Source organism: Trichoderma asperellum, chromosome 3, assembly GCF_020647865.1.
Source record: "Trichoderma asperellum chromosome 3, complete sequence".
NCBI classification, from domain to species: Eukaryota; Fungi; Ascomycota; class Sordariomycetes; order Hypocreales; family Hypocreaceae; genus Trichoderma; species Trichoderma asperellum.
The window spans coordinates 4,014,115-4,037,643 of record NC_089417.1 but is presented as its reverse complement, the minus strand read 5'-3'; the positions used below and the strand labels follow the sequence as shown (position 1 = coordinate 4,037,643).

Here is a 23,529-nt window from a genome sequence, read left to right as displayed (position 1 = left end):
AAGTCCCCCCCTTGTCTCGTACTTGGACGAAATACTAATAACATCGTACCATGCTAACACACATGCACACGCAAACCGTATACCAGATTACATTGCATTACATTACTCCATATGTACTTCTCCCCCCTTCCCAACCAAGCTAATCGTTAGACACAGCCCTCGCTCGTATGGAAAATAAAAACAAAAAGTTCCCCAGACTGGGTTCCAAAAAAAAAGTTCTTAGCGCCGCCCACTCACACCAACTTATCAATCTCCGATGGATCCCTTCGTCTCTTCTTTGTTCCCTCGTCCCCCTCTCAGAGAGCACAGTACACTAGGTATTATCATGGTTCCTGTCTTGTTTCTGGGCTGTTGCTCTGCATATTTCCGAGCAAGAGTCGTGCATACATCACATCCTTTTGTCGAGCCAACCGGATCTCAAGGCTTAGTTCTCGCTCATACCCCCCTCCCCCCCGGACCACCTCTGTGTCATCTCGCCACACTAGGTACTTGGTCTTCTTGATCTGCCTTCTAGACTTCATCCCGCTACTTAGCTTCAATCGCCAGTAACAGGTCACTATCCTATCCGTTTCAGCTCCGTTCTACTCCGCAAAGACTCTATCTCCCATTGCTAGCTCCACTCTCAGCTTTGCAAAAGTGCGAAGCCACAACATCACACCTCCATCGTTACGAAGCAACATCACCTAGTTTTTCATCTTATCGCCAATATATCAGCGGCACATCGCGTGGCAATTCCAGGCTATCTGTAGATAACGAGCGTTATTTGGGGGGGGGGGGGGGGGGCTCCACCGTCTAAAAGAAACATCCGCCCGCCCGCTCGTTCTTTTCATGTTAATCAGCCCCCCCTTTAGGCTTTTCGGCATTATTTCGTTGCAATATCCATTTTCAGCCCAGTGAGAAAAGGACATCCCCACAAGGAAACTTGGCTCTATGTTACAATTCTACTATTGAATCTGGGTCTGCGCTGCCCGCGGAACCTTTGCCGCCAGCACGGACGCTGTTCGTAGCAGTGTGTATTAGATAGCACTAGTAGTTCTAATAGTAGCACTCCCACATGTCCTTCGACATGGATTCACTTCGTCACAATGTGCTGCAATACACTGCACTGTGCCCTGAAACTCCTCATCCTGATATCGTAACATAGGTATCCAAAGACCAAAAAAACTCAAATCGTTTGAAATTCATCATCCCAGGGTCCACCCTTTATGTAAAGAGTACCCTCCAATATCTCATACATGATACTGTAGCCATGCCTTGCCGTGTGATCGTAACAAAAAAGGAGACTGACTATACATCGCCCATAAGACCAGTGATATATGTACTACACGCAAAGCTAACATCCTGCATTTCGTTCCCATAGCCAGCCAGGACTCCGACATTTGACGATGCACCGGGAAGCAAAAAGTTTGAGAAGAGGTTTCGAATCGACCTGCAACGCCACCAATTCTGTCCATCATAGATTCATTAAGGCCCTCCGCCAGCGTAGCCCGCAGGGCATAACCGGTTATCAAATATCGCTTTTGTTTTGCCGGAGCGCCGCCACTCTGTTTTTATATATCCACCCGTCCACACCCCGTTGCACCTCCCTAATCGTGATGTGACATCGCATCCGTATAGTAAAAAGACCATTTAACAGAGCAAAACAGCAAAAAAAGAGGAGAGAGAAAAATATCAGTAACAAGGGTGAAAATCAAATTAGCCCAATAGCTCCCCTTTTCGACCGGTATAAGATAAAAAAAATCTTTGGGGGGGAAAAATCAACAAAGCATGGGGGAAAGAAACTATACATGGCCGTAAGAAAAAGGATAGAAGAAGAATTAATAAAAAGGTATCGTATGGAACGTGTATCGCCATATTTAGGTTAAGGCGAAAGCTGAGGAAAGGACCCAGTAAACAATGAGCCCTCAGTTGTAATTTCCCAGTCCAACGCTATCGTGGCTAGAGTCGATTTTGGAATTAGGGAATAGAGATTTGTTAGGAAGCCAAAGACCAGCCAGGCTCCTTTCGACGAATGATACCCGCTAGCGGCGCTTCATGGCTGGAGTGATTCCGTCGTAGTCCCATGAGCGCTTGAGGCCGCCTTCGTATACGTTGGCCACAGATTCCTGCCACATAGCGGGCGTGACGAAGTTCGGCACGGGAGCAGCCGCATATTGTTGTGGGGAGATGCTGTGTTGTGAGCCGGGCGGTAACGAGGAATTTACAGCTTGAATATCATCAAGCGAAGGAATTTCGGGTGCACCTGAGGACGAAGCAATGTTCAGAGAGCTGGCCGGGGAAACAGGGTTGGGCTCTGTATGAGCAGGCGTACCAAATGTGGTGTTCCATTGTCTGAGTACAGTGTTAGTCTATTGAGATCGGAATATGTATGTGGTAAAAAGACTAGACATGTGTTCCAAAAAAAAAAAAAAATATATATATATATATATATATATATATATATATATATATATAAAACAAGCAAGGGTGAAAGAAAAAAGGAAATCCAAAGGCCCAATTATCTAAAGCGAAACGAAAAGACTAGGGCAACATAGAAACTTCGATTGACGCTGGGTAGCGACTTACTCAAAAATCTTTGCAGGATTCCAGGCTGGCTGCTCCGGCATGGTCATGTTTGGTGGCATGCCGGGGCCAACCGTTTGTGGCATCATAACGAGTGACTGTGCAGATGGAGAGTCACTCTTACTGTCCAGACCGCCGGCAGAGATTGGAGGTGATATGGGATGGCTTATATAACTGACTGTTTGGGTGCCGCTCGTATCCAGAACTTGTTCCATGGAACTGGCGCGCTCCATGCCTCGAAACGCTGGGGGGCTGGCACTATGAGACGGATGAGGGCTACCGTATGGGAAAGACGGCTTGAGAACAAAAGGCTTCCTAGTGTCAGCGGAAAAGGCCTCCCGGACGGCGTCGATCTGTCTTCGCAATTCTGGCATCGGCCACGCCTCCATCACCGTTTCCATAATCCGCATGTGGCGGGTAAAGAATTCTCGCGCGTCTGTATGAAGATCGGGATCTGGAGACACAATCGCTACCTATTTCGAACAGTCAGGTTTCTGATAACAAACGAAATTGCTATTTCCTGCGCGTAGTATAAAAATAAAGGGGTTAAGGAAACTAGCGCGGCTTACTAGATGAAGCACAATGCATGAAAGCCCAGCGTAGACTGCCAAGCTAAAGCCACGCTGCATGCACTGTAACCCCATGACTCCAAATGAATTGATGACGGCTTCTTGTAGGCGGCAGAGAGCTCGGGCGGAATTATAGCAAATCATCATGTGGTGCTTCCACTGAGCCTCTTGGGTCGTTGGATCGAAGAAGGATAATTGCGGTCGGTGGAATAGGATCAAAGTCAGATAGTAGTACGAGTGGATATTGCCGAGGAATGGTGATGGCAGCCAGGGCGCCGAACCGTCCGGCGGAAATGTAACACTCAGATCAGCGGGAATTTCTGCCAAAAACTGGCTGAAATCGTGGTCCATTTGCTGAAATTCGGGGTCGATTCCCCAGTCCTTTCTGTTCTTTAGGCGCACATAAATGCTAGTTATCTTGGCAATGTTTCGCACGTTACGAGCAAAGTAGGTGAAGTTGCGCGAGATGAGATATTCGGCGTCGTCCCCGCCAGGGATGGGCTTTGGCACATTGAAATCCACAGACTCAATGTCCACAGCCATATTGTACCGACCTATATTGGCATGATGAGCGTCGCGTTCATACCATCCTAGGAATATAAGATGCAAGCCAAGTACTTACCTTGAGGACCTCCCACCATGACCTCGCAAATAAAGACTGTTTGCCAGATCCGTGTTCGCAGCTGGCATTCAGCGGGATTGCTTGCATATTCGCAAGGCCGGCCGGCTTTGTGCTCCTCATAGTGCTCTTCAAGTCCAAGATCCTTGGCCATCTGAACGCACTGCACAACGGTCATCCACGAGCGGTAGTAGTAACCTCGCTTCGGCGCGGCCTCCCGAGCCTTGAGAATCATCAGCAGCGCTTGAAGGGTGCTAAGTCGGGGAACATCCATAAAAGCATCGGCATGCCCTAGACTCGTGTTAGTACAGATAGATCGCGGTCCCCATCAAGTAATGTAGCACGTACTTGATGCTAGCGCTAGCCATTGTTGGCCCTGCGCCGGCTCATCTGCCAATCGTCCTCCAATGGCAAATAGAGCCTCAAGTATTAACGGAGAAATAGAATCCCTAGCAGTGGCCCATTGGCGGTAGAACATTGACCGGTTCAGCACGGGGACATAGGGATGGACATGGGTAAAATAGAGGTCAAAGTAATGAATCGCGTTTCCATCATCCGGCATCAACTCGGGAGGGATGCGAATCCTATGGCCGGCGCCTATCGAGATGGGAGGTAGATTGCCGTAACCGTCGTCTTCCTCGACTGCTGGATCCTCATGTCTAAAGGACGGTTTATTTCTCAGATATGGTGCTATCACGGTGTTAGTCAGCAACGTAAATTGCGCCTGCAGCTTTGAGGCATCATCATACCAGTTCCAATCTCATTCATCTTGAGGCCACCAAGAAGATCTGCTAGATCATGCCCCTGGTAGGAATCAGAATATGCTCCCGGCGAAGAGCCCGGTTGCGACTGCTGCATTGTAGGCGGCGTTGGGAACGCATCCTGAGGCGCTACCTGTTGATCTACCAGGGACATTGGTGGGGCAACTGTGGTGTAGTGAATATCGTGCTGAGGCTGTGAGGCGTCATAAGGCATGGCTTGGAAGGAAGTCGAGGCTGCGTCAGGATAGCCGGCCTGCGGCGCATAGACGTCGGACTCTGACTTCAGAGGAGCTTGGCCCTGTGGATGCGGTGGCATCGCCATCTGCTGGAATTGGTTTCCGGGAGGAACCAAGGTCTCGTATGTCGTCGAATCGGTGGCGCCGTCATAGCCATTTGGTCGGACGCAGTGGAGTTTAAGTCGGATGCAGGCAGAACAAGGCCAAGTATTTGTGGTGGCCGCATCACACTTGATCTTTCGGCGCCGACAGCCTTCGCAAGCTCTCATCACTGCGAGGAAACGGTCAGTCAAATCGATGCCACCATGGTGATGCTATTTTGCAAGACATGGCTGAAAATTACCTTTGAGCCGCTTGTGGCGATTGTGTTCGTCAACGAAGACATAGTCTAATTAGCATGTCAGTTTGCGATTTCGGCTGAATCATCTGATATTTTGGCATGGCTGTAACTGGGTCGGCGCATCTCACTCTTCTGGGTTTCCCTCTGGGGGTATTGTTGAGGCGCAAACGCATAGCTATTCATGCCCATGGCCTGGGCGCTCTGGGACTCCTGCGGCAGGATGCGCCGAACAGAAGGATCAGTGGAAGACATGGCGGTGAAATGTGCGCTCTAAAGAAACGCTCGTCAAAGCGTGCGTTCGATCGGTCGTATATTCAGTCGGTGTAGATATGTTCAGCGTCGAGATCGTGACTTCATAGACGTTGACACTCGAAGCGGCGACCCCCGGCGCCTCGGTATGTTGTCGCGGCGAGGCGTGCGGAGCTGCAGAGCGCCTGCAAGATGGAATGCCGAAACGGCGAGCAAGACGTTACGAGCTCGGAAGCAACGGCGAATTCGGTTCGATGAGCAGACGGCGAAGCAGATCAAATCAGATTACGATCAAATTCACCACTGGGCCGCAGCTGGAGGCGGCAGTTTTGTAGGCTCTGGTGTATAGCAAAGTCGACTTTGTGATCGATCCAGGCTGGGCAGCAGAAGTACAGCCAGAGGGGCAGGGCGTTTTAGCGGCAGCAGGCGGACTTTTGGGGGTTGGAGCCAGTAAACCCAGTTAGCAGCGCTGCGCTGGACAAGGACAGGCGGCGTGGGTGGCACCAAATGGGAGGAGGGGTTCGCCAAGGGAGGGGGCGTGCGGGCAAGAACAAGGAGACAGGGGCAAGGGGCTCTGGTTTGGTTTGGTTTGGTTTGACTGGACTTGCCTCCTGGGCGGGCTGCTCGCGTTGCGTGGATGCTGTTTGGATGAGGAGACTTTTTCAGGGAGGCCTTGGGCCCAGACTTTGGGTTATGACGGACGAGGTACGGCCTGCTGCTAGAGAGCGCTGGCGCTGACTGGGTGGGCGGCGCTGGGCGGCTTTGGGGCTAGCTGCGAGCCTTTAGTGCCCGCGCCTGCTGCAGTACAGTGTAGCTGTGCCGGCCCAGCGGTACCTGCTCTGGAGTGCTTGAGGCCGTCGCACTGCGCTACCAGGCCGTGTGTTGCTAGCGACAAGTACCACAACATTGGGCGCGCGCGACAACTGGGGCAGCGAGGCCCCGGCTCGTTGTACCGCTACCTGCGCGAGCTACATTAAGCTTGGGAAGGGTTTTTTGCCTCCATGTCTGTTTGGTCTCATCCATGCCTGCCAGCTGAACCCGCATCAGCCACTGGGGTGGACGACACGGATTTGACGGATCCGAAGGTCGAGACGGAAACCCGAAATGACGGACGAGTAAGTCGCAGCTAGACACACACCTCAAGTCGAATCATATCATTTGTGAGGTCAAAGCATACTGCCGGTGGGAGGGCCTTTTTTCCTTTGGTGCTGCGTAGGTTCCTTTTTCAAATTTGACATACGAATATGCACGATATTACCAACGACTTACGGTCGAGTCAGGGGGCAAATACTGCTCAGCCAGTAGCTGATAGTAATAGCCATGCTCCCAGCAGCTTGTGTTGCGCAATCTAGGGGGCAGATGCCAATCAAGCCAGTTCACTGGCTACATATTACAGGCGTCTGAGGCGACACCCTTGGATGACCCGCGATTATGACATGATGAAACTTTATACGCATATTGGCGCCTTGTAAAATTCGCTGGCTCGCCGCAACTCGATCTCACGATTCGCGCCTTTTTCTCTCTGTCCGCCACCAATAAGCCGATCACCCGTCTCACTTCTCTATGAACAGGGACACAAGTACAAGCTGACTGGCATGTCAAAGCCAAAAAAAGCATATGTCCACTGCGAGTAAGCAACACTGGCGTAATGATCACAATGCTGGGAGATGGCGTCGTAGTTCGACTTTTCTCCCGTGGCTATTATATCTTCTATATTGAAACCTACCTACAACTGGCAGCCCGCAGGTCCCTGGTTGCACGGCAGCATTCGCAGCAAAGTCCAACTATTTAAGCCGGCTATGCTCGTATTTTCGCATTGCGAAGCACGTCGCATGCCAAGGACGATCACTCGTAGAGTGGAGTGATGACCATTGAGGGGAGCATGATCCTAGACAAGCTCCTCAGGATGGAGTAGCCTATTGATGGTACAGTAGCTTGCTCTCAACGTCCTCCGCATGCTCCGGATGGAATAGTGTGGCCGTGTTTGTTTCTCCACCACTGCGTGAGGCTGGTGCTAGGGGCACCCGTCAAAGGCGCATGATTGTGCTTGCATGGCAATCGACCGTTGAACTGTTCGTGGTTCCTGGTGGCTGAATCCAAGATTCAAAGAAGTAGGTGCATATCAGTAGCGCGCACCGAGCTCCTACCACCATCCGAACGCTTGGGGCAGGCGGCAACTCGTGGCTGTGGATGTCGAGCGTCATGCACGTGGAGTGCTGTCTATGCTTTATCTCAGCCATCGAATGCGAGTACCGCCACTCTCTCCTGAGACTCTAGTGCGTGTATGAACCTATACCATCCCTAAAGTACATATTCTTGTTTGGTAGGCATGCAACAGAAGTTCCTGGCATGTGGATTGCCAATTAGTCTAACGGTTTCCAAAGTCCAAAGTATGCCTCTCGCACGTAGGAAGTCAAGAGAAAAGGAGAAATAAACACAAAAACAGTTAAGGAGGCCTGCTGCAATAGCCGAGCTGTGATATTACTATTACTGCCATAGGTAAGATTGCGCACCCAGGTTTGTTACTAGGAGTAATACATACCTAGGTAGGTAGCAGGCCCTCAGGCCTCGAGGATGGTAGGGCTGTTAGACCACAAGCCTCGAGAGCTCCTCATCCATGTTCCTGATATACCGTGCCCCATTCCAACAGATCAATCTCGAAAAGGCCCACGAAGCACTACCGTTACTAGTTTGTACGGGTGATGCTATTATTATCGCATTCTTGCAGCAAGTAGTTGCCAGTATCATAGGGACCTATACATATAGTCACTGTCCGGTGTATGTGTGAACTGAAATGCCGTCTGGAATTGGCATTTACAAAAGAGGCCCTAGGCTAGTACAGACAGGGAAACATACAACAGCCCAATGGACGTTGGGAGTAACTTTTGCTGGCATCAGCTTCCTTTCCAGGCCCTGTCTGTCTCTATCAGGTTTATGCACGAGGTGCCTGTCTGCAGCAATACAAGGTGGCATGATTGGCTGAGCGTCTCTTGCAACAGGGATTGTCCAAGGTTCCCTGCTTCAGCACATGCTTGTGCAGTATGGGCGAGCACTCAGCGGGTACGTACCAGATTATTAAGCCAGCTTGGGAGCATCTTGGCACTCGCACTCTACACCAGACATTGACTTTCTTTCAGCCCCTCAGCCCCTCTCGATGTGCGGATACGCAGCGCGTGGCAGGTCTACTCTAATACAGTAGCACCTTGAGCTCGAGTAGCGTTTGGACGGAGAACAACGAACCGCTAACAGGACTAGCCAGCCAGCCCGACTTGATTCCCCGCCGCGCTTGGATCTGTAGAAACTTCTACTGCCCAGCAGCATGGCTGATGCGTACTAGCACCGCCGCAAGAGGCAAGATGGCTGCAGCAGCATGTGCACTTGTTGCATCTGCCGAACACCACTTGGTACATGGCGTCTGGTGCGTGCAGTAGTGCTCGTGCAAGTACCTGCCTGGGTGCATCATCCTGCGCGCGCACCAGCAGCGTGGTTTCAATGTTTTCCTGGCGGTGTCGAGCGAGCTGTCACTCTCCTAACCGAGAGGGCCCCCAAAATGTCCCCCCCGCACGCAAGAATGAGAGTCTGATGCCGCTAGCACTAGCAATCAGCGCTCTAGCACCAGCCGGGACTAGCAGCGTCTGCAACTAAAGCGCTACTCATGGAGATGCTGTTCTTGACGCACAGGGCTAGCCCTGCCCCTACCGCGCGCGCCATCGACAACGAACAAAGGTTCTACGCTGTCGTACGCGTACAGGTTGAGACCTCTGGAGTTGCGGGTAAAGACGTCTGTGTATGTTTCAAAGAATTACCAAGTCAGTTAGCTACCTTCTAAAGATAGCAGTGCCAAAGTTGCAAGCAATACGAGCACCGATACTGGGATAGTACCTGCTGGATACCCAGCGATGCTACCGCCTGGCAGTGCCTGCTGCATGTACCTGGCCCGTAACCCTCAATGATCTTCGGCAGCGGCCGGCTCGGTCTGGATGACGGGGGTGCCAAGAGTGAGGGACGGAAAGTTCCGTCTCCCAGCTTTGACCATCTGTGCCAGCGCTGATGGTACGTGACACTGATACGCAGAATGCAACAGACTCTGGGAGCTGAACAGGCGACGGAGAAGCGATGGACAAACACTATTAGCTTGCTCCTGGGGCCTGTATGGCCAAGCCATGTTGTGGCAAATCTCTCTAACTAGGACTAGTACTGCTAGTGCAGCGTGTTTTGCGAGCAAACCATTTGCAACCTATGACCTCGGATAATCGACAGCCTCGTCTGTTGGTTGATACTTTCAACCTACGCCACAGTTCGGAAGGTTTTATGAAGCGGACTTTGAATCTGGTAACTTGTTGCGGAAATACGGTATCACTCGTCGAAAGTGATCATTAGCACTTCCCCATAGGCTATATTATCTCCGCGGACATTTCGATTTCGCTTCTTCCTGCAATCCCTTAACTCCGTGTCTACATCAGGAGCAATAGCGAGCAAAGAGAGGAAGTAGAGGTAAGAGCAAGCGACTGTAACAATGCCAGAGTGCTCAAAATGGCACCGATCAGTATGCATGGATCTGCTATCAACAGCTCAAGTGCTACTTTCAGAAGCAGCATTGACCAACAACGCAGGAAGCAGTTCCAATTGGCCTGTTGGGAGTGAAAGATGATTTCATGGGATTTCCACCCATCAAGGGACGCTGCCAATAGAGAGGCTTGAGCAATCATTCTCTGCATTTGTCGCCCAATTAGGAACTTAGCATGTAACGAGTTGCGGGACTTGGGTCCCATTAATATGGGTACAGAGAGATACGTGCGTACGATATTCGGTCCTTTGATCCCGTATAATGAGACAGAGGTCTTTAGTTGTAAATCACCAACATTCTCTATTGTTGCCGGAGATACTTGCCGGTCAGGAGCGACTTGTGCAATAATACTATGCTATTACACTACTGGATTAAGAGAAAAGGAATGAAGAGAAGAGAAAACAAGATGAGTTTTCAGCCGTTCCAGCCTAATGAACATTCCACCGTCACTCAGCTTGGGAGCACCGTAGAGCTACAAAACATGAACAAACGAATGGATGAGTGGATGAATGGATGGATAAAAATAAATTCTCCACGGTATACGGGAATATCTGAGATGAATTACGGAGTAAAAGTTCCACCTTTCTTCCTTCCCCGTCCCTTGCAAACCGGTTTGCCTGTAGAGTTGACGATCCTGCGCGACGACTAGCGCAGCGTCTTTTACAGAGCTGCAGATCAACCTTTCGACTGCCATCTACAGCACAGATACAGACCATTGTCCATATCCGGACATTGCAAAAAGGCTCCGGCACTTGGGCGCAATGGGGGTGGTGGTGGTGGGCAGTTGCTGGCGAGTCGCTTCTGCGCGGCATTGGGTTATCCAACCCTAAGAACTGCAATGCAACGGCTTATACTCCGTACATCGCGATCCTACATACGTATCCTTTTTTGATGCAATTCTATTCAATACCTCCTGCTACCAATTCCGTTAAAGAGGTGAGGAGGCGTGCTCATACATGCTTGGTACTACATATGTACTCGAGTCGTGCTACTGCTGTTGGTGCACCCTTCAATATTGCTCAAGAGCCAATCATCCACATATCACACTCCACGTCCCACTATTGAGATATGGCATACAGAACTGCCGTGCCTGCTATTACTGTACTGATAGGCATGTAGGTACGTAGTAGCAATAGCGCTCTTCTCGATACAAGCAAATAATTCTTCCGTCTGCTAAACTAGCATCCTAGGCACTGTAATTTACTTGCAATTTATTCCGGGGTTCAAGGCCACCCTTCTAGCGTGCACAGAGCTTCTAGAATGCTTTCGCTAGAGGGGGTGCCGAGGCTCAGTGAACGAACAGGGTACATGTCTGTAATAGAACGAGTCAAGACCCCTCTCAGGCAAAATGGAATGTCAGCACCCAGTCGCAACTACTGCGGCGCTGGCTGCCTGTATGTACAACATATTGCAATGCTACCTGTTGTTATAAGGCTTCGCGGTGTTCTGACTCGCCTAAGTAATTCGGCGAATGCAACTCTGTTTGCAAGATATTCTCTCTCGTTCCTTTTCAGCTTCGGATGGCCAATCATGCTAGATGAGATGATCATTCCATGCAAAGTCCGCCTTTTCGGCCGTATTTTTTAGCATCAAACTTAGCTGCCAGCCGATCGCGTCATCGCGGGCACAAAGTTCTGCTTGCCAATCTGAGTGCTGTCGCACCGCCACGACGAAAAGGTTCAAAGAGCGCAGCACTAAGCCGCCACAGCATTGCGGGCTCATCTCGCTTTTCACCCAGCTTTGCTTATACTATGCTGCTGTAATACTTGGCGTATGAATATGGTGTTAAATACATTCCAGTATACATCTGTGCATGTGAGCATTGGAGGGTCGTATTGCCGCGTAGGAGCAATTCATCCCAAACCTCCCAGCCCTACTGATACTGTAGAGGGGGGCGAAAAGGGGGGGTGGAAGTTCAAGGGTGTGTAGCAATTTGCACGGTGCAGGCTGGCAGGCATTGGGCAAGGCAGCGGAGAGAAAACAAGGCCAGAGATCTAAGGCTCGGTGACCAAAGAGAGGCGAATAGTACTGTAGTAGTACTGAAGTGCTACGTTCTTTGCTATCACAGTCACAGACGAGGGTAGTGCGTGGCTCAAACTCGGATCGTTTTATCGCCTGAGGGCTCCGTGCCATGCCATGCCGCAGTAGCAACAGAAGAGCCGCTTTACGATTGCGGAATACGACGTCGATGCTACCGTTTCCTCTCTCGCGGCCTCGTCCTCACTTCCATCCAGAAGAGGAGCCCAGCTCTTTACTCGCGACAAAGATCCCCTGCAGTAGATCCAGCGTCAAGCGCGCTTGTGCGTGCTTTTTATATACAATGGAGTGCTAATGCATGATGCGGTGTTCTGCACATGGCGCTACTGCTACATGTACTGTACAGTCTGTCGTGCTAGGTACTGTAAGGCAGCCCTTTAGGGCACTGCAACGCAAAAAGGCAGCACACACGATTGCCTCTTGCAGCTACGTTTTGAGAAAACTAGCGTCCAGGAGGAGCGCGATGGAGCGCTTCCCCCTTGACGGCTGAGAAGGATCAAGTCGCACAAAGCGCAAACAATGCGGTCCAACTCTCGCAGGTACGAAGTGCCAGCTCGTTGATCGCTTAGCAGGTGATGGCGCTAGCTTACAGGGATCCCGCCGTTTGTGCTGCGTTCTGGACAAGAGCAAAAGGCCACGGCGAGTTCAGCCCACAACCAGGTGCCACAGCCATCCCTGCCAACTGACTCTCCAAGTCGCATCTTACTGGCGCAACTCGACTAAACATGAATTGATTCTTGCGCCCAGAGTTGCAAAGCCCTCAACCCCAGTCGCCGCAGCTCCTTGGTGTTTCGATGGAGTCTCTTCGTTTGCTTCAAACGGGGTGCAAGTGTACTCCGTAGGCTGGGCATATTAATTTTATGTTATATCTCCGTATATTTATTCCTTTATCTTAAATCATCTTAAATCATGTTCAACCTATTTTTTCAGGATACTCCACTCAAGCACAGTACTAATTCTTGTCATCTACCTAGTAAATGATCAATCACAAATAAATGCCATGTAGTGTAGTATCACCGAAGATACCTATCAATGCTTTGATAGCTGGGAGTACTACTATCAAGCGGTAGACGTAGCACGATTGACGCCTTCCACGCTACGTACCGCTAGCACCGATTCTTGGTGCAGCTCTCAGGTACTGCAGTTTGGCACGCAACTTGTTTCTGACCGCCCGCAAAATCATAAATCCTATTACTAATGGTCTCCAACGAAACTCTGACGAGCTCTCGACAATCAACTTTGCCTCCACGAACACCCCCCTCACTCTCGCCAAACGGCCCCGTCTGTCACCGTCTCCCTAGAGCAGCTGGTCGATCGCCCCCGCGTCAGACCCCGAGATATTTTCTCAGCACGCTTTTTTGTGACTTATAGTGACAAACACAACTGTAAACGCAAGACTCTATACGCCATCCTCTGGCTCTCGCAAATAGGCGCTATCAAGATTCATCCATCAAACTCCAGAAGACAAGATGGCTGCTGCGGCTCTAGACAATGCCAATCCCGTCATTCTGAGCGCCTCGCAGCTCCCAACCCGGCACAAGCGGTCCGCTCCGCGCAAGGGCCCTGACTGCAGATACTCGGACCTGATCCTCTCCAGGCCGTCGTATATGTCTCGGCCCTTTTTGCAAGACGACGATGCGCAGTATCAGGATGATACAGCGGCGGCTGTGGCTTGGTCCCGCTTCGGTTCCGGCGCAGGAGGTGCAGATGACAATCTATCGGCCGAGGCCATCGACGAGCAAGAGATCTACGGTATGATTGCGACCTCTAAACATGTTACAAGCCTAGCTCTCCGCCATATCCTTCCTTCTTCCTTCTTCCTTCCTTCTCCTTCCCCTTACCCTTCCTAGCTGCTTTCTCCTCATCTGTGCCATCCAGCACTTTGCTGTTCGGCGTTTCAAAGTGACCCCCGATGTGGCCTCCCCTGGCATGCCAGACCCGTTTTGTACATGTCATGCCACTGTCAACGTCTGGGGGATTTGCACTACTGCAGTTGCTTATTTCGTTGCTCTGAGACGATGACGGCCAAAAAAAAACTCACTGGGCAAATTTGGCAGTCGTTTTTCGACTGCTATGTTTTCCGAGGGGGAAAAAAATTGCCGTGTTCTGGAAACGTCACGTACAGCCCTTTTCACATCGGATCTCCTTTGGCATCATATACCGCTGGTAACAATTTGACAGCAGTACTAACATTCGCTTATAGATCTTATTTCTAACATAACGGACCCTGAACACCCTGTTTCCTTGGGCCAACTGTCTGTCATCAATCTTCCCGATATTCACATCACTCCCTCTCCGGCTCTCGGCGTACCAAGTCCAAACACAATCGTGCAGGTTACTGTTGAGCTAACGCCTACTGTCACCCACTGCTCCCTCGCTACTGTGCTTGGACTTGGCGTTAGAGTCCGACTGGAGCAGGTGCTGCCCCCGAATTACCGCGTTGAGGTCATCTGCAAGGAAAACAGCCATAGCCAGGATGACCAGGTGAACAAGCAGCTTAGCGACAAAGAGCGTGTTGCGGCGGCTCTGGAGAATGACTCGCTAAAGAGTGTCTTGGACAAGATGCTGGAGTCTTGCATAGATAATTAAACTCGCCCAATTTCGAAAACCCCACAAGCCGAGATTCCTTTACGCTGCGCATTGGCTGAAAGCGTGGATGTTCGTGCTCGTTCTCTGCACCTCAGCTTATCCCCTGCGCTCTTGGCTCGTGACACTACGTCAACAGCCAACACATGGCTTCTAGATGGTATTACCAGGGTATAGGAGCTAAATCTTCACGGAGCCAAAACGTCAGCATCATCCAAGAGGGCAAGCGGGAAGCTTTGACCACGATGAGAGACCCTCCATGCAGCGCGGCTGCGAGGTGTGGTTGAAAATCGCTGCCTAGAAGTAGCAACTCGATACCGTTACAGCTACTGCTACTCTATGGCGCCCGATGTAGTAAGACATCACGCTCGCCAACATTAGCCGTTGCCAGGATGGGAGGTTGACGAATAAACTTGATGCGAATAAACATAAATGGGAGTGAAAAAGCCCACCCCCCCCCAAACCAAAAAAAAAAAAAAAAAAAGCCTTTCCACTTGGAGATGCGATTCTCAATGACTCCATACAATGAATCATGATCGGCTTCTTCTTCGTTATTAGCGAGGGCTGATGTAGGCTGGCCAACTTTTCGAACGTTACGTCCCCTAGTCATGGTTCACAAATTACGCTTCCTTGTTATTGACTTTTTAGGCAGTACTAATACCACATCAGCTGTTGTGTTGGAAATATCCAGAATATCAATTCTTCTCTTACCATGTATGAGTAGTACGTGGGATGGTAATATTGGGGCCTAGCGCAACTTGGCCTCTTTTAGTAAATGTGGATATTAGTTCCCTCGTTTCTGTCTATGGAATAGGCAGTGCTTGGACATCCTCCGCACAAATTCGGAGCCGAAGAATTCTCCGCCAGCGGCACAGACGAGCAAGTTTTGTATATCCCATGGACGGCAGTTCAAGCAGCCCAAACGATAGCCCATTGTAACCTTGGAAATGACAATGAGCGATGGCGAAGGCGCGCAAGGATCTGGCTAAGATCTGAGGAGGAAGTCGCCGAAAGCATCGGATTAGCCTGGTCATCTAGAACCTGGGGCTTCCATTGGCTTGCAGCTGCTTATGACGGTACTTCCGGAGAAATGCAGCTGCTGGGCATGCGCAAACGAGCGCTTCCCTGAGAACCAGGATCGTGGGATATTTACCGCAACAATCGCCGACTGAGCAGCCAATCAAGCCGACAACGCGCGTGCTTGGGGTTAGGTACCTACCTATATGAATACACAAGTATACTGTATTGTCTCACAGTTGATCTCTCTTACATCTACGCAACAGTGAGACGTCGTCGTAAACTAAACCAGCCAAGTATGCTGCCTCCTAGGCGACCCAGAGCTCAGGCTTAAACCCGACGGGAAGTTCAGGTTGACTCGTCATTTCGAGTCAATTCATGCCATGTCTCCAGCCAGACAAGAGAAACCGCTTGTTCCTTTTGATGGCGCCAACATGTTAATACGTAAGAGCCACTTTTGGCCTCATGAAAATCCTACACAAGAGGGGCCTAATGTATGTAGGCAGTGCTGGAAGTGTAACTGGTGGTTGTTGGCTTTTGTCCTAAGCCTAACCCTGCCACATATTCCTATTCTTGTTGCAGCGTTTTTCCTCTCTCAAATCATGCTGCCGGGATTTGCTTCCCTCCCACCACCAACCACCACGCCCCCCTTGGTAAGGATTTTAGCGCTGCTGCAGTCTATTCCCTATTTTGCGTTCCCTGTTCCTTCTTTTGGGGTAGTTGCGTTTGGCTTTTTCTTTTCCTTGCGTCAAGGCATGCAAGTTTATTACGTCGTAGACTGCTGACTCGTAGATTAATCAGCCGATCTTTTTTATTTTTATTTTTATTTTTTTCTCCCTTTCTTCTCTTTCATGCGTGGGTTGCGCTTCTGCACATACGTACAGTACCAAGTATTAAGTGCTGCTACAGTACAAGTAGTAGATGCCCATTTTTCGGGTTGTCCATTATTTTTCGTCATCTGTCAAGGGATGTGGAGGGGGAAGAAGGAATACTACTGTACATGTGGAGTAGTAGTACTTGTAGAGGAATCAAAGCTGGAAAGCAGTTGCGTACAGGTACGAAGCACTCCTGCATACCAGGTTGTAGCTTGCATACAAGCTTTCTTCTGTGACAGATGACTGCTCTCTTCTCTCAGCTTATCAAGAGCTGATCGTCGGCACTTCTCCTATATGCTCCGTAATTTTCAGTCTTCTTTTAGCCGAATTCAACATGGGGAGTCTTGCTAGTCTACGGCGTGTATCGACGCAAAGGCTAGCATGGCCATTCTTCCACCAATCAATGAGCGGGTCAAATTCACAGCCTAACAGACGGGGCATTGTTGTTGACGTCTCTATTTTTTTCTCCTTTGATTTCTTCATTAATAAATTGATATCTAGATTTTGCGCTTTGCCGACATATATACTACTTCAGAAGCGATTACCGCTCGATTCCTGTTCTCTTGTTTCTTCCTTTTATTGTGTCTCAGCCGCTTTGACGGCCCCTAGCTCAGCTCTGATCTCCGTCCTCAAAATATACAACGACATAGTAGCATAAACAGCGTACATATATCAAAACACATGTGTGACAGTATTAGTATGCAGCATCCGAGAGGTGGTCAAGTAAGGCTGACGTAGAGGTCTATTCTCAAAACTTATACGTCGCCGAGCATTCCACTCTCCATCAGGCTCTGGTAGAATTCCGGTTCCAAGAATGTCTTGACACTGACATCTTCGCTTAGACCTTTTCGCCGTCTGGTCTTCAGCACAAAGTCTCTGGCTGTAGCCTGCGCGGCGGCGGGTTGGAGCGGCCTCGTAACCTGGTCCCTATCAAGCGGATCACCGGGTATGATGCTCCAGCTATCGAACACCAAGCTGACCATAGAACCACCCTGTGTTTTGATTCGCAAATCTGTTTCGAAGCCAAAACTGTCAATGACAGGAATGAGGCCATTTACACGATAGAGAGGTGTGCCAGCAACGGGGCCATCAGATAGGACGTGGCCTCGGCGCCGTGCAAGCACGTTATAAACTTCCATGTAAGAGTCTTCTGGGCCAGTAACAGAGACGGTGTAAACAGGCTCCATGAGGCGCGGAGAGGCCATCAGGAAGGATGAGTAGCACGCTCTTCGGGAAGTGGGGATGATCTGACCACCACCGCGGAAGATGGCCTCGTTGGCTAATACCACATCCGTAACTTTGAACTTGGTATTGCGGATGGCTATAGAAAGGGTGTCAGCAAATGTTGACCGATTTCTCAACTTGGAGCTGATGCTGAAAAAGGAGAGTTAAACATACGTTCTTCACAGAGGGGACCTTCACGAGTAGCCCAGCTGAAGCCTTGCCTTATGGATTCTTTGACTGTAGACAAAAGTTTCTTGTCGACCTGGAGTGAGGAAAACAATTATTAGCAAAATGTTCGCAAAGAGGCGTTTATGCGTCGTGGGCATCGCCATATCGACTTACTTCGGTAGGCAAAGTATCGTCCTGAAGAATGTTTGGCCCCATCTCATCAGGGCCAAAAGCCCAGATACTTCTTGCCGCCAACTTATCCCAGCCGTGGTTTTCTTCGAAAAATTTGGCCGTCTTCCGTATCGGATCACGTATTCTCACTGCACCGGTCTCGATATCAGTAGAGATACCCTTCTCCAGCTGCTCTGCTACCATGGTAATTTTGTTCTTCTTGTTCGGAGTGATGGCGTAACACTTCGTCGCTGAAGTTTCTACCACCGTTTCACAGAATCTTGTTACCGGATCTGATACCTTGATATCCATATCGGCATACAGCTTCCGCAAATCGTGCAGTACGCAGTCCATATAGAGCTCTCCGGTTCCCAAGACGACGTGTTCACCAGATTCTTCAACTTTAGTGTTGATTAGGGGATATGACTTTTGGATTTTGCGTAGTCCGTCAAGCATCTTCGGAAGCTCGGAGGGGTTAATAGGCTCGACAGCCACTTTCAGCACGGATTCCGTAAAATGGGCGATGGGCTTGAAGATGAAGGCATCCTCGTCATCTTCCAGCTTGGGGGGTACGACTGTCGCAGTTTTAACGATGGAGTTGTCGATGCCTCCTAACAGCACCAAGTTACCCGCCGGGACACCGTCCGTAGGGATGTTGTATCTTGTCTCTGCGATGAATACTTCGCCGATGGAGGCTGTCGTCATGTCTTCCTCGTCATCAAGGGAATAGCCTTCACCAAGGACTCTCACAGTGGCGCCTGGCCGGGCAGTACCGCTGAGAACACGACCGAAAGAGTAGAAGCTCTTTGCATCAGAGGTATTGAAGAGCTTTGAGACATGAATCACCAGGGGCCCATCCTGGTTGCATGCCTGCATCGAAGTCGCTACCTTTGTATCCAAAGGTCCAGTGTAGTAGCGCTCCAGTAGCCGCTGTGCTCCTTCAGCTGGAGAAGGAATGTGCTTCACAACCATATCGACAAAGCCCGTTGAGGGACCAAAGAATTGCTCGCATACCAACTTCAAGATGACATTCGCATCAGCTTTGTACTGTGACGGCTTCAGTTCAATGCCAAGCGAAGATAGGACCAATTTCAACTGTTCCGGGCTATCACTAATAGCATGTGTAAAGATTTTGTAGATAGGTTCGAGAATGAAATGAACAAATGATCTTGCTGATCTGTCTTCCGCCGGCTTGCGAGTAAAATTCCGCTTCTTCGGGTTATAATAGGCGTCTCCCCACAATCGCCTGGCAAACTCGTCCGTGTTGATGTCACCAAAGGTGTCCGTGTACATCTTGGCAAAAGAAGGCAGCGTGAAACACCATCCCATATCCGTGCAGGCGAATAGAACGTTGCCTTTCTCGGGGCTTAGTCGCTTTGAAGCCGCCTTGGTCGGGACGGTGTTGGCAATGACTGTGTTGACCTCCTCAACAACATGCTTAAGCTTGAAGTAGGCATCCTTAGGTGGGAGCTTCAACTCCAAGATCAGACGATCCATCTTGTTGATGATGAGTGTCAAGGGAATATCCTCTAGCACAGCATGCTTGATGATTTGCTCTGTATTTATTTGGACACCCTCAACCACATCGACAACCAGACACACACCATCCACCAGCCTAAATGCTGCTGCCACTTCATCTACGAAGTTGACATGGCCAGGGGTATCAACGATGTGAAAAAGATGTGATTTTCCCTTGGTGCTCTGCAGAACAAGGCTCATTGGCGCAGCCTTGATAGAGATTCCTCGCTCCCTCTCCAACATGTGTACATCGGTGTATCGCAGCGCCTCGTCACGCTTCTTGCCGACTCTCCGATCAAGCCTGTCGGTAATGTCATGCGTCTCTAGGACAAGCATGTCCATGAAGGCCGTTTTTCCGTGATGTAGGTGGCCAGCAAGCGCAATGTTCCTTGTTTGCTCGGGAAAGTTCATCAGATCGGCCATGAACTCGCGGTCGAAAAACACGGGCGGTAAGTCGACCTCTTCGATGTTGAACTTCTTCTGCTCGACCGGCGCAATGATAGGCTGTGTTAAAGGCTGTGCATCCACCTCTTCCACGCGCGTCTCGACTTCCGCACCATACACCTGCTCGGCAGTGGGGTAGTATTGCTTGTCTTCATGAAGGATGACGGCATTCGAAGGTCCATCTGCCCGAGTTTCAGTCAATGTTCTGCTCTCTTCTGTCGCTGTCTTTTGAATATAAAGCCAAGCTTACCATCAAGCTCCATAAGCTCTTGCCCAGTCACACTAGGTGCCTCCTCTTGCTCATCATCATATGCATAATCAGCCGCCTCATCTCCAGCCTCGGACACTTCTTCGGATTCAACCTCTTCGCCGATGAAGTTTCCGAACCTAGGATGAGCTTGTTAGGAGCGAATTCATGTTAAAGCGCATCTTTGACGGGGATCGAAGCTCACTCATCATAGAGGTCATCCATTTTGTCACCGATATAGTCCAAAATACAAGGTCAATGGCGGACGACAAACTCGAAATGCTGAAGACACGGGTATCGTCGCAAGTCGCGTGTACTTGCGATACCGACCGCCTGCCTTGCACTAAAACGGGTCCCCAGCAACTTTTTTGCAGTCAGAGCTAGAAGAGCTTATCACGTGGTGATATGCAAGGCTGAGGGAATCTTATCTTATCGCGATCGTGGGCGGAGCCGCTTAAGCATGTCTCGGGTTAAAATACTCCCACTTCCAGAGCCACCAAGACCTTTGTCCGATATCGTGAGCATCTTGGTTCCTGGACGGGACTAAGGCTAACCACTGTGGGGTCTTGCTTTTCGCAGGCAACTTGTACTGGGTACTAGCAGTAGGAACCTCGCATTGGGTGCTTGATGTGCCTCCAGTTGGCTTGTCTGAATCATTCAATGAGGGTAATCTTACATCTACGCATTTACTAATGGCATTTTATGGTTACAATCTCAGCATTGTCCCTGTGATAAACGACGTTGTGATATCGGAAGGATCTGGGAAGCTGACACTTGTGTATGCACATACATGCGTGCGGCTTTACGGATACGGATACGGGAGGCCCTGGTTCGTATTTAGCGCGATGCGCAATACGCCAATCTCATATGTGCACATCGATGAGATGGATGCTAATTCCTGGCACCTTTACAGTCTGATAATGCCAACTTGATACAGGAGGCAGGGTTTATCAGCATCTTCCCTTATCCCGCAGCCAGACGAGCTGGGGTATGCCACTTGGTACAGAGTACTCTATACTTACTTGTGTGCTCTAATGTGTGTGTTCCAGCTTTGCCCACAGCCAAACACTCCATAGAAGCTGTCCAATATGGCATACTGACTTACTGCCCAACGCGGCAATTGCGGTGTGGAGCGGCGGGCTACGAAATACAGGCAGGGTCCTCCTACAAGCAGTGCTGAGCTCTTGATTCCAGCGCTCGGTCAGTGGCCAGCCATCAAAGTACCCGGTACCATGGCGGGGTCCAAGAGCCGATGGGCCACCCAAAAAATGTGCCCCTCTCCGCCGTCACTCGGCATCAGGAACCCAGAATCAGGGCCCTGATGGCATCCATTGGTACCTGGCTCACGGCTCTTGGGTGTGCAAGATCCAGCCCCAGGCCGCATTCGCAATCAAGCGTCCCGGCTTCAACCCTGCGACATTTCCATACCCTCGTCCACACCCGTTTCCTGGTCAGATTCAATCAATTGCAGCCTGCATCTCGTCCAAAACCCCAAATTGCGCCACCTGCCCTGCGACTAATCTGTTGGGCAGCACTAGTATATATACCCCTTGGACCTCTCCATCTTTCTTACGCTCTTACCTCTCCATACTTAACCCACCCCTTTTCTTGATTCTCTTCTCTCCATCCTCCCAATCTTGCAAACAACACCGTCAAGATGTCTGGTCTTCCTCCCGTTTACATCGTCTCTGCCGCCAGAACCCCCGTTGGTTCTTTCTTGGGGTAAGAAACTGCTGCAGCTCTCTGGCCGCGTACGACCTCATGCTAAAATCCCAATCCAGCTCTCTGTCCGGCCTGACTGCCACCCAGCTTGGTTCTGCTGCTATCAAGGGTTTGTCTACTCTCACCCTGGCTTCTGCTTGTGTCTAGATCTAACAGCCTCGTAGGAGCCGTTGAGCGCTCTGGCGTCAAGCCCGAAGATGTCGAAGAGGTCTTCTTTGGCAATGTCCTCTCCGCCAAGTAAGCCGAACCCCAATCCTTCACGAACCGCGACTTTCGATCAAACATGAATGCTTATACATATTCTTCTTCTAGCTTGGGTCAGGCTCCCGCTCGTCAGGCCGCCATCGGCGCTGGCCTCTCCAACAGCGTCATTACCACCACCGTCAACAAAGTCTGCGCTTCATCCCTGAAGGCTGTCATTCTCGGTGCCCAAAACATCATGCTTGGCATCAACGACATTGTGGTTGCTGCCGGCTCTGAGTCCATGTCCAACACTCCCCACTATCTGCCCAACATGCGCACTGGCGCCAAGTACGGTGACCAGACTCTCGTCGAGGGTGTCCTGAGGGACGGTCTGATTGACTCTTTCAAGAAGGAGCACATGGGTCTTCAGGCCGAGCTCTGCGCCGACGAGCACAAGCTCACCCGCGAGGCCCAGGACGAATATGCCATCAACACCTACAAGAAGGCCCAGGCTGCCACCGAGGCCGGCCTCTTCAAGGAGATTGTTCCTGTCGAGGTTCCTGGCGGCCGTGGCAAGCCCAATGTCACCATTGACCGAGACGATGAGGTCAAGAACCTCAACGAGGCCAAGCTCAAGGCTATGCGCCCAGCTTTCAAGACTGACGGCACTGTCACTGCCCCCAACGCCGCCCCCTTGAACGATGGTGCTGCCGCCGTCGTTTTGGTCTCCGAGCGTAAGCTCAAGGAGCTCGGCCTCAAGCCCATTGCCAAGATTCTCGGCTGGGGTGATGCCGAACGCGAGTCTGAGCGATTCACCATTGCTCCCGCTGCTGCCATCCCCAAGGCCATCAAGCACGCTGGTCTGACCGCCGATGATGTTGACTACTACGAGATCAACGAGGCTTTCTCCGTCGTTGCCCTCGCCAACATTCAGCTCCTCAACCTCAACCCTGAGAAGGTTAACGTCTTTGGCGGTTCAGTTGCCATTGGTCACCCTCTGGGTGCCTCTGGTGCCCGTATCCTCTCCACCTTGACCTCAGTTCTTGCGGAGAAGAAGGGCAAGATTGGTGTTGCCGGTATCTGCAACGGTGGTGGTGGTGCCTCTGCCCTGGTTATCGAGAACTTGCAGTGACTACCCACGGCTGAACCAGCCTCTCATCTGGAGGCATCAAAATTATAAGAGAAAAAAAAATAAGCATTATGAATATATGAGCTGAATAATTAAAGCGAGGTAGAGTAAAGCTTGGATGAAGCATATACATTTAGGGACCAGCAACATATACCGCCATACATAAAAGCAGGCTGAGCCATAGTTGGATAATGGGCAAGGGATATTAAAATATAATAAATCTTCTTTCAATTTTAAACATGAGCAGTTCTTGAAGTATTCACATAAGCAGCCCCCTCTTGAATACCAAAGTACCTCCATTTCTC

General features: G+C 50.4%; 4 protein-coding genes across 4 annotated transcripts; 2 read left to right on the top strand and 2 right to left on the bottom strand.

Moving 5' to 3' along the window:
* Positions 1-795: 795 nt before the first annotated feature.
* TrAFT101_005918 (uncharacterized protein) lies at positions 796-5,965 on the bottom strand. The gene is made up of 9 exons (XM_066127613.1): positions 5,216-5,965; positions 5,091-5,135; positions 4,500-5,018; positions 4,099-4,440; positions 3,754-4,041; positions 3,132-3,685; positions 2,566-3,035; positions 2,312-2,331; positions 796-2,242 (listed from the first exon to the last, which is right to left on the bottom strand). The coding sequence occupies exons 1-9, from the start codon at positions 5,337-5,339 to the stop codon at positions 2,022-2,024; spliced, it is 2,583 nt and encodes an 860-aa protein (XP_065983726.1). The 5' UTR covers positions 5,340-5,965; the 3' UTR covers positions 796-2,021.
* Positions 5,966-13,409: 7,444 nt separating this feature from the next.
* Positions 13,410-14,529, top strand: TrAFT101_005917 (uncharacterized protein; the record flags this gene model as incomplete). The annotated part of the gene is made up of 2 exons (XM_024910630.2): positions 13,410-13,692; positions 14,144-14,529. 2 exons carry the CDS (start codon positions 13,410-13,412, stop codon positions 14,527-14,529), a joined length of 669 nt encoding a protein of 222 aa, XP_024760429.1.
* A 2,336-nt stretch (positions 14,530-16,865) lies between these two features.
* On the bottom strand, positions 16,866-20,506 carry TrAFT101_005916 (uncharacterized protein). Its single transcript, XM_024905247.2, has 5 exons — positions 20,396-20,506; positions 20,194-20,330; positions 17,985-20,125; positions 17,817-17,904; positions 16,866-17,739 (listed from the first exon to the last, which is right to left on the bottom strand). Exons 1-5 carry the CDS (start codon positions 20,413-20,415, stop codon positions 17,174-17,176), a joined length of 2,952 nt encoding a protein of 983 aa, XP_024760427.2. The 5' UTR covers positions 20,416-20,506; the 3' UTR covers positions 16,866-17,173.
* An 822-nt stretch (positions 20,507-21,328) lies between these two features.
* Positions 21,329-23,515, top strand: ERG10 (erg10, acetyl-CoA C-acetyltransferase). Its single transcript, XM_024902541.2, has 4 exons — positions 21,329-21,912; positions 21,972-22,021; positions 22,077-22,149; positions 22,225-23,515. The coding sequence occupies exons 1-4, from the start codon at positions 21,848-21,850 to the stop codon at positions 23,225-23,227; spliced, it is 1,191 nt and encodes a 396-aa protein (XP_024760426.1). The 5' UTR covers positions 21,329-21,847; the 3' UTR covers positions 23,228-23,515.
* The last annotated feature ends 14 nt before the right edge of the window (positions 23,516-23,529 follow it).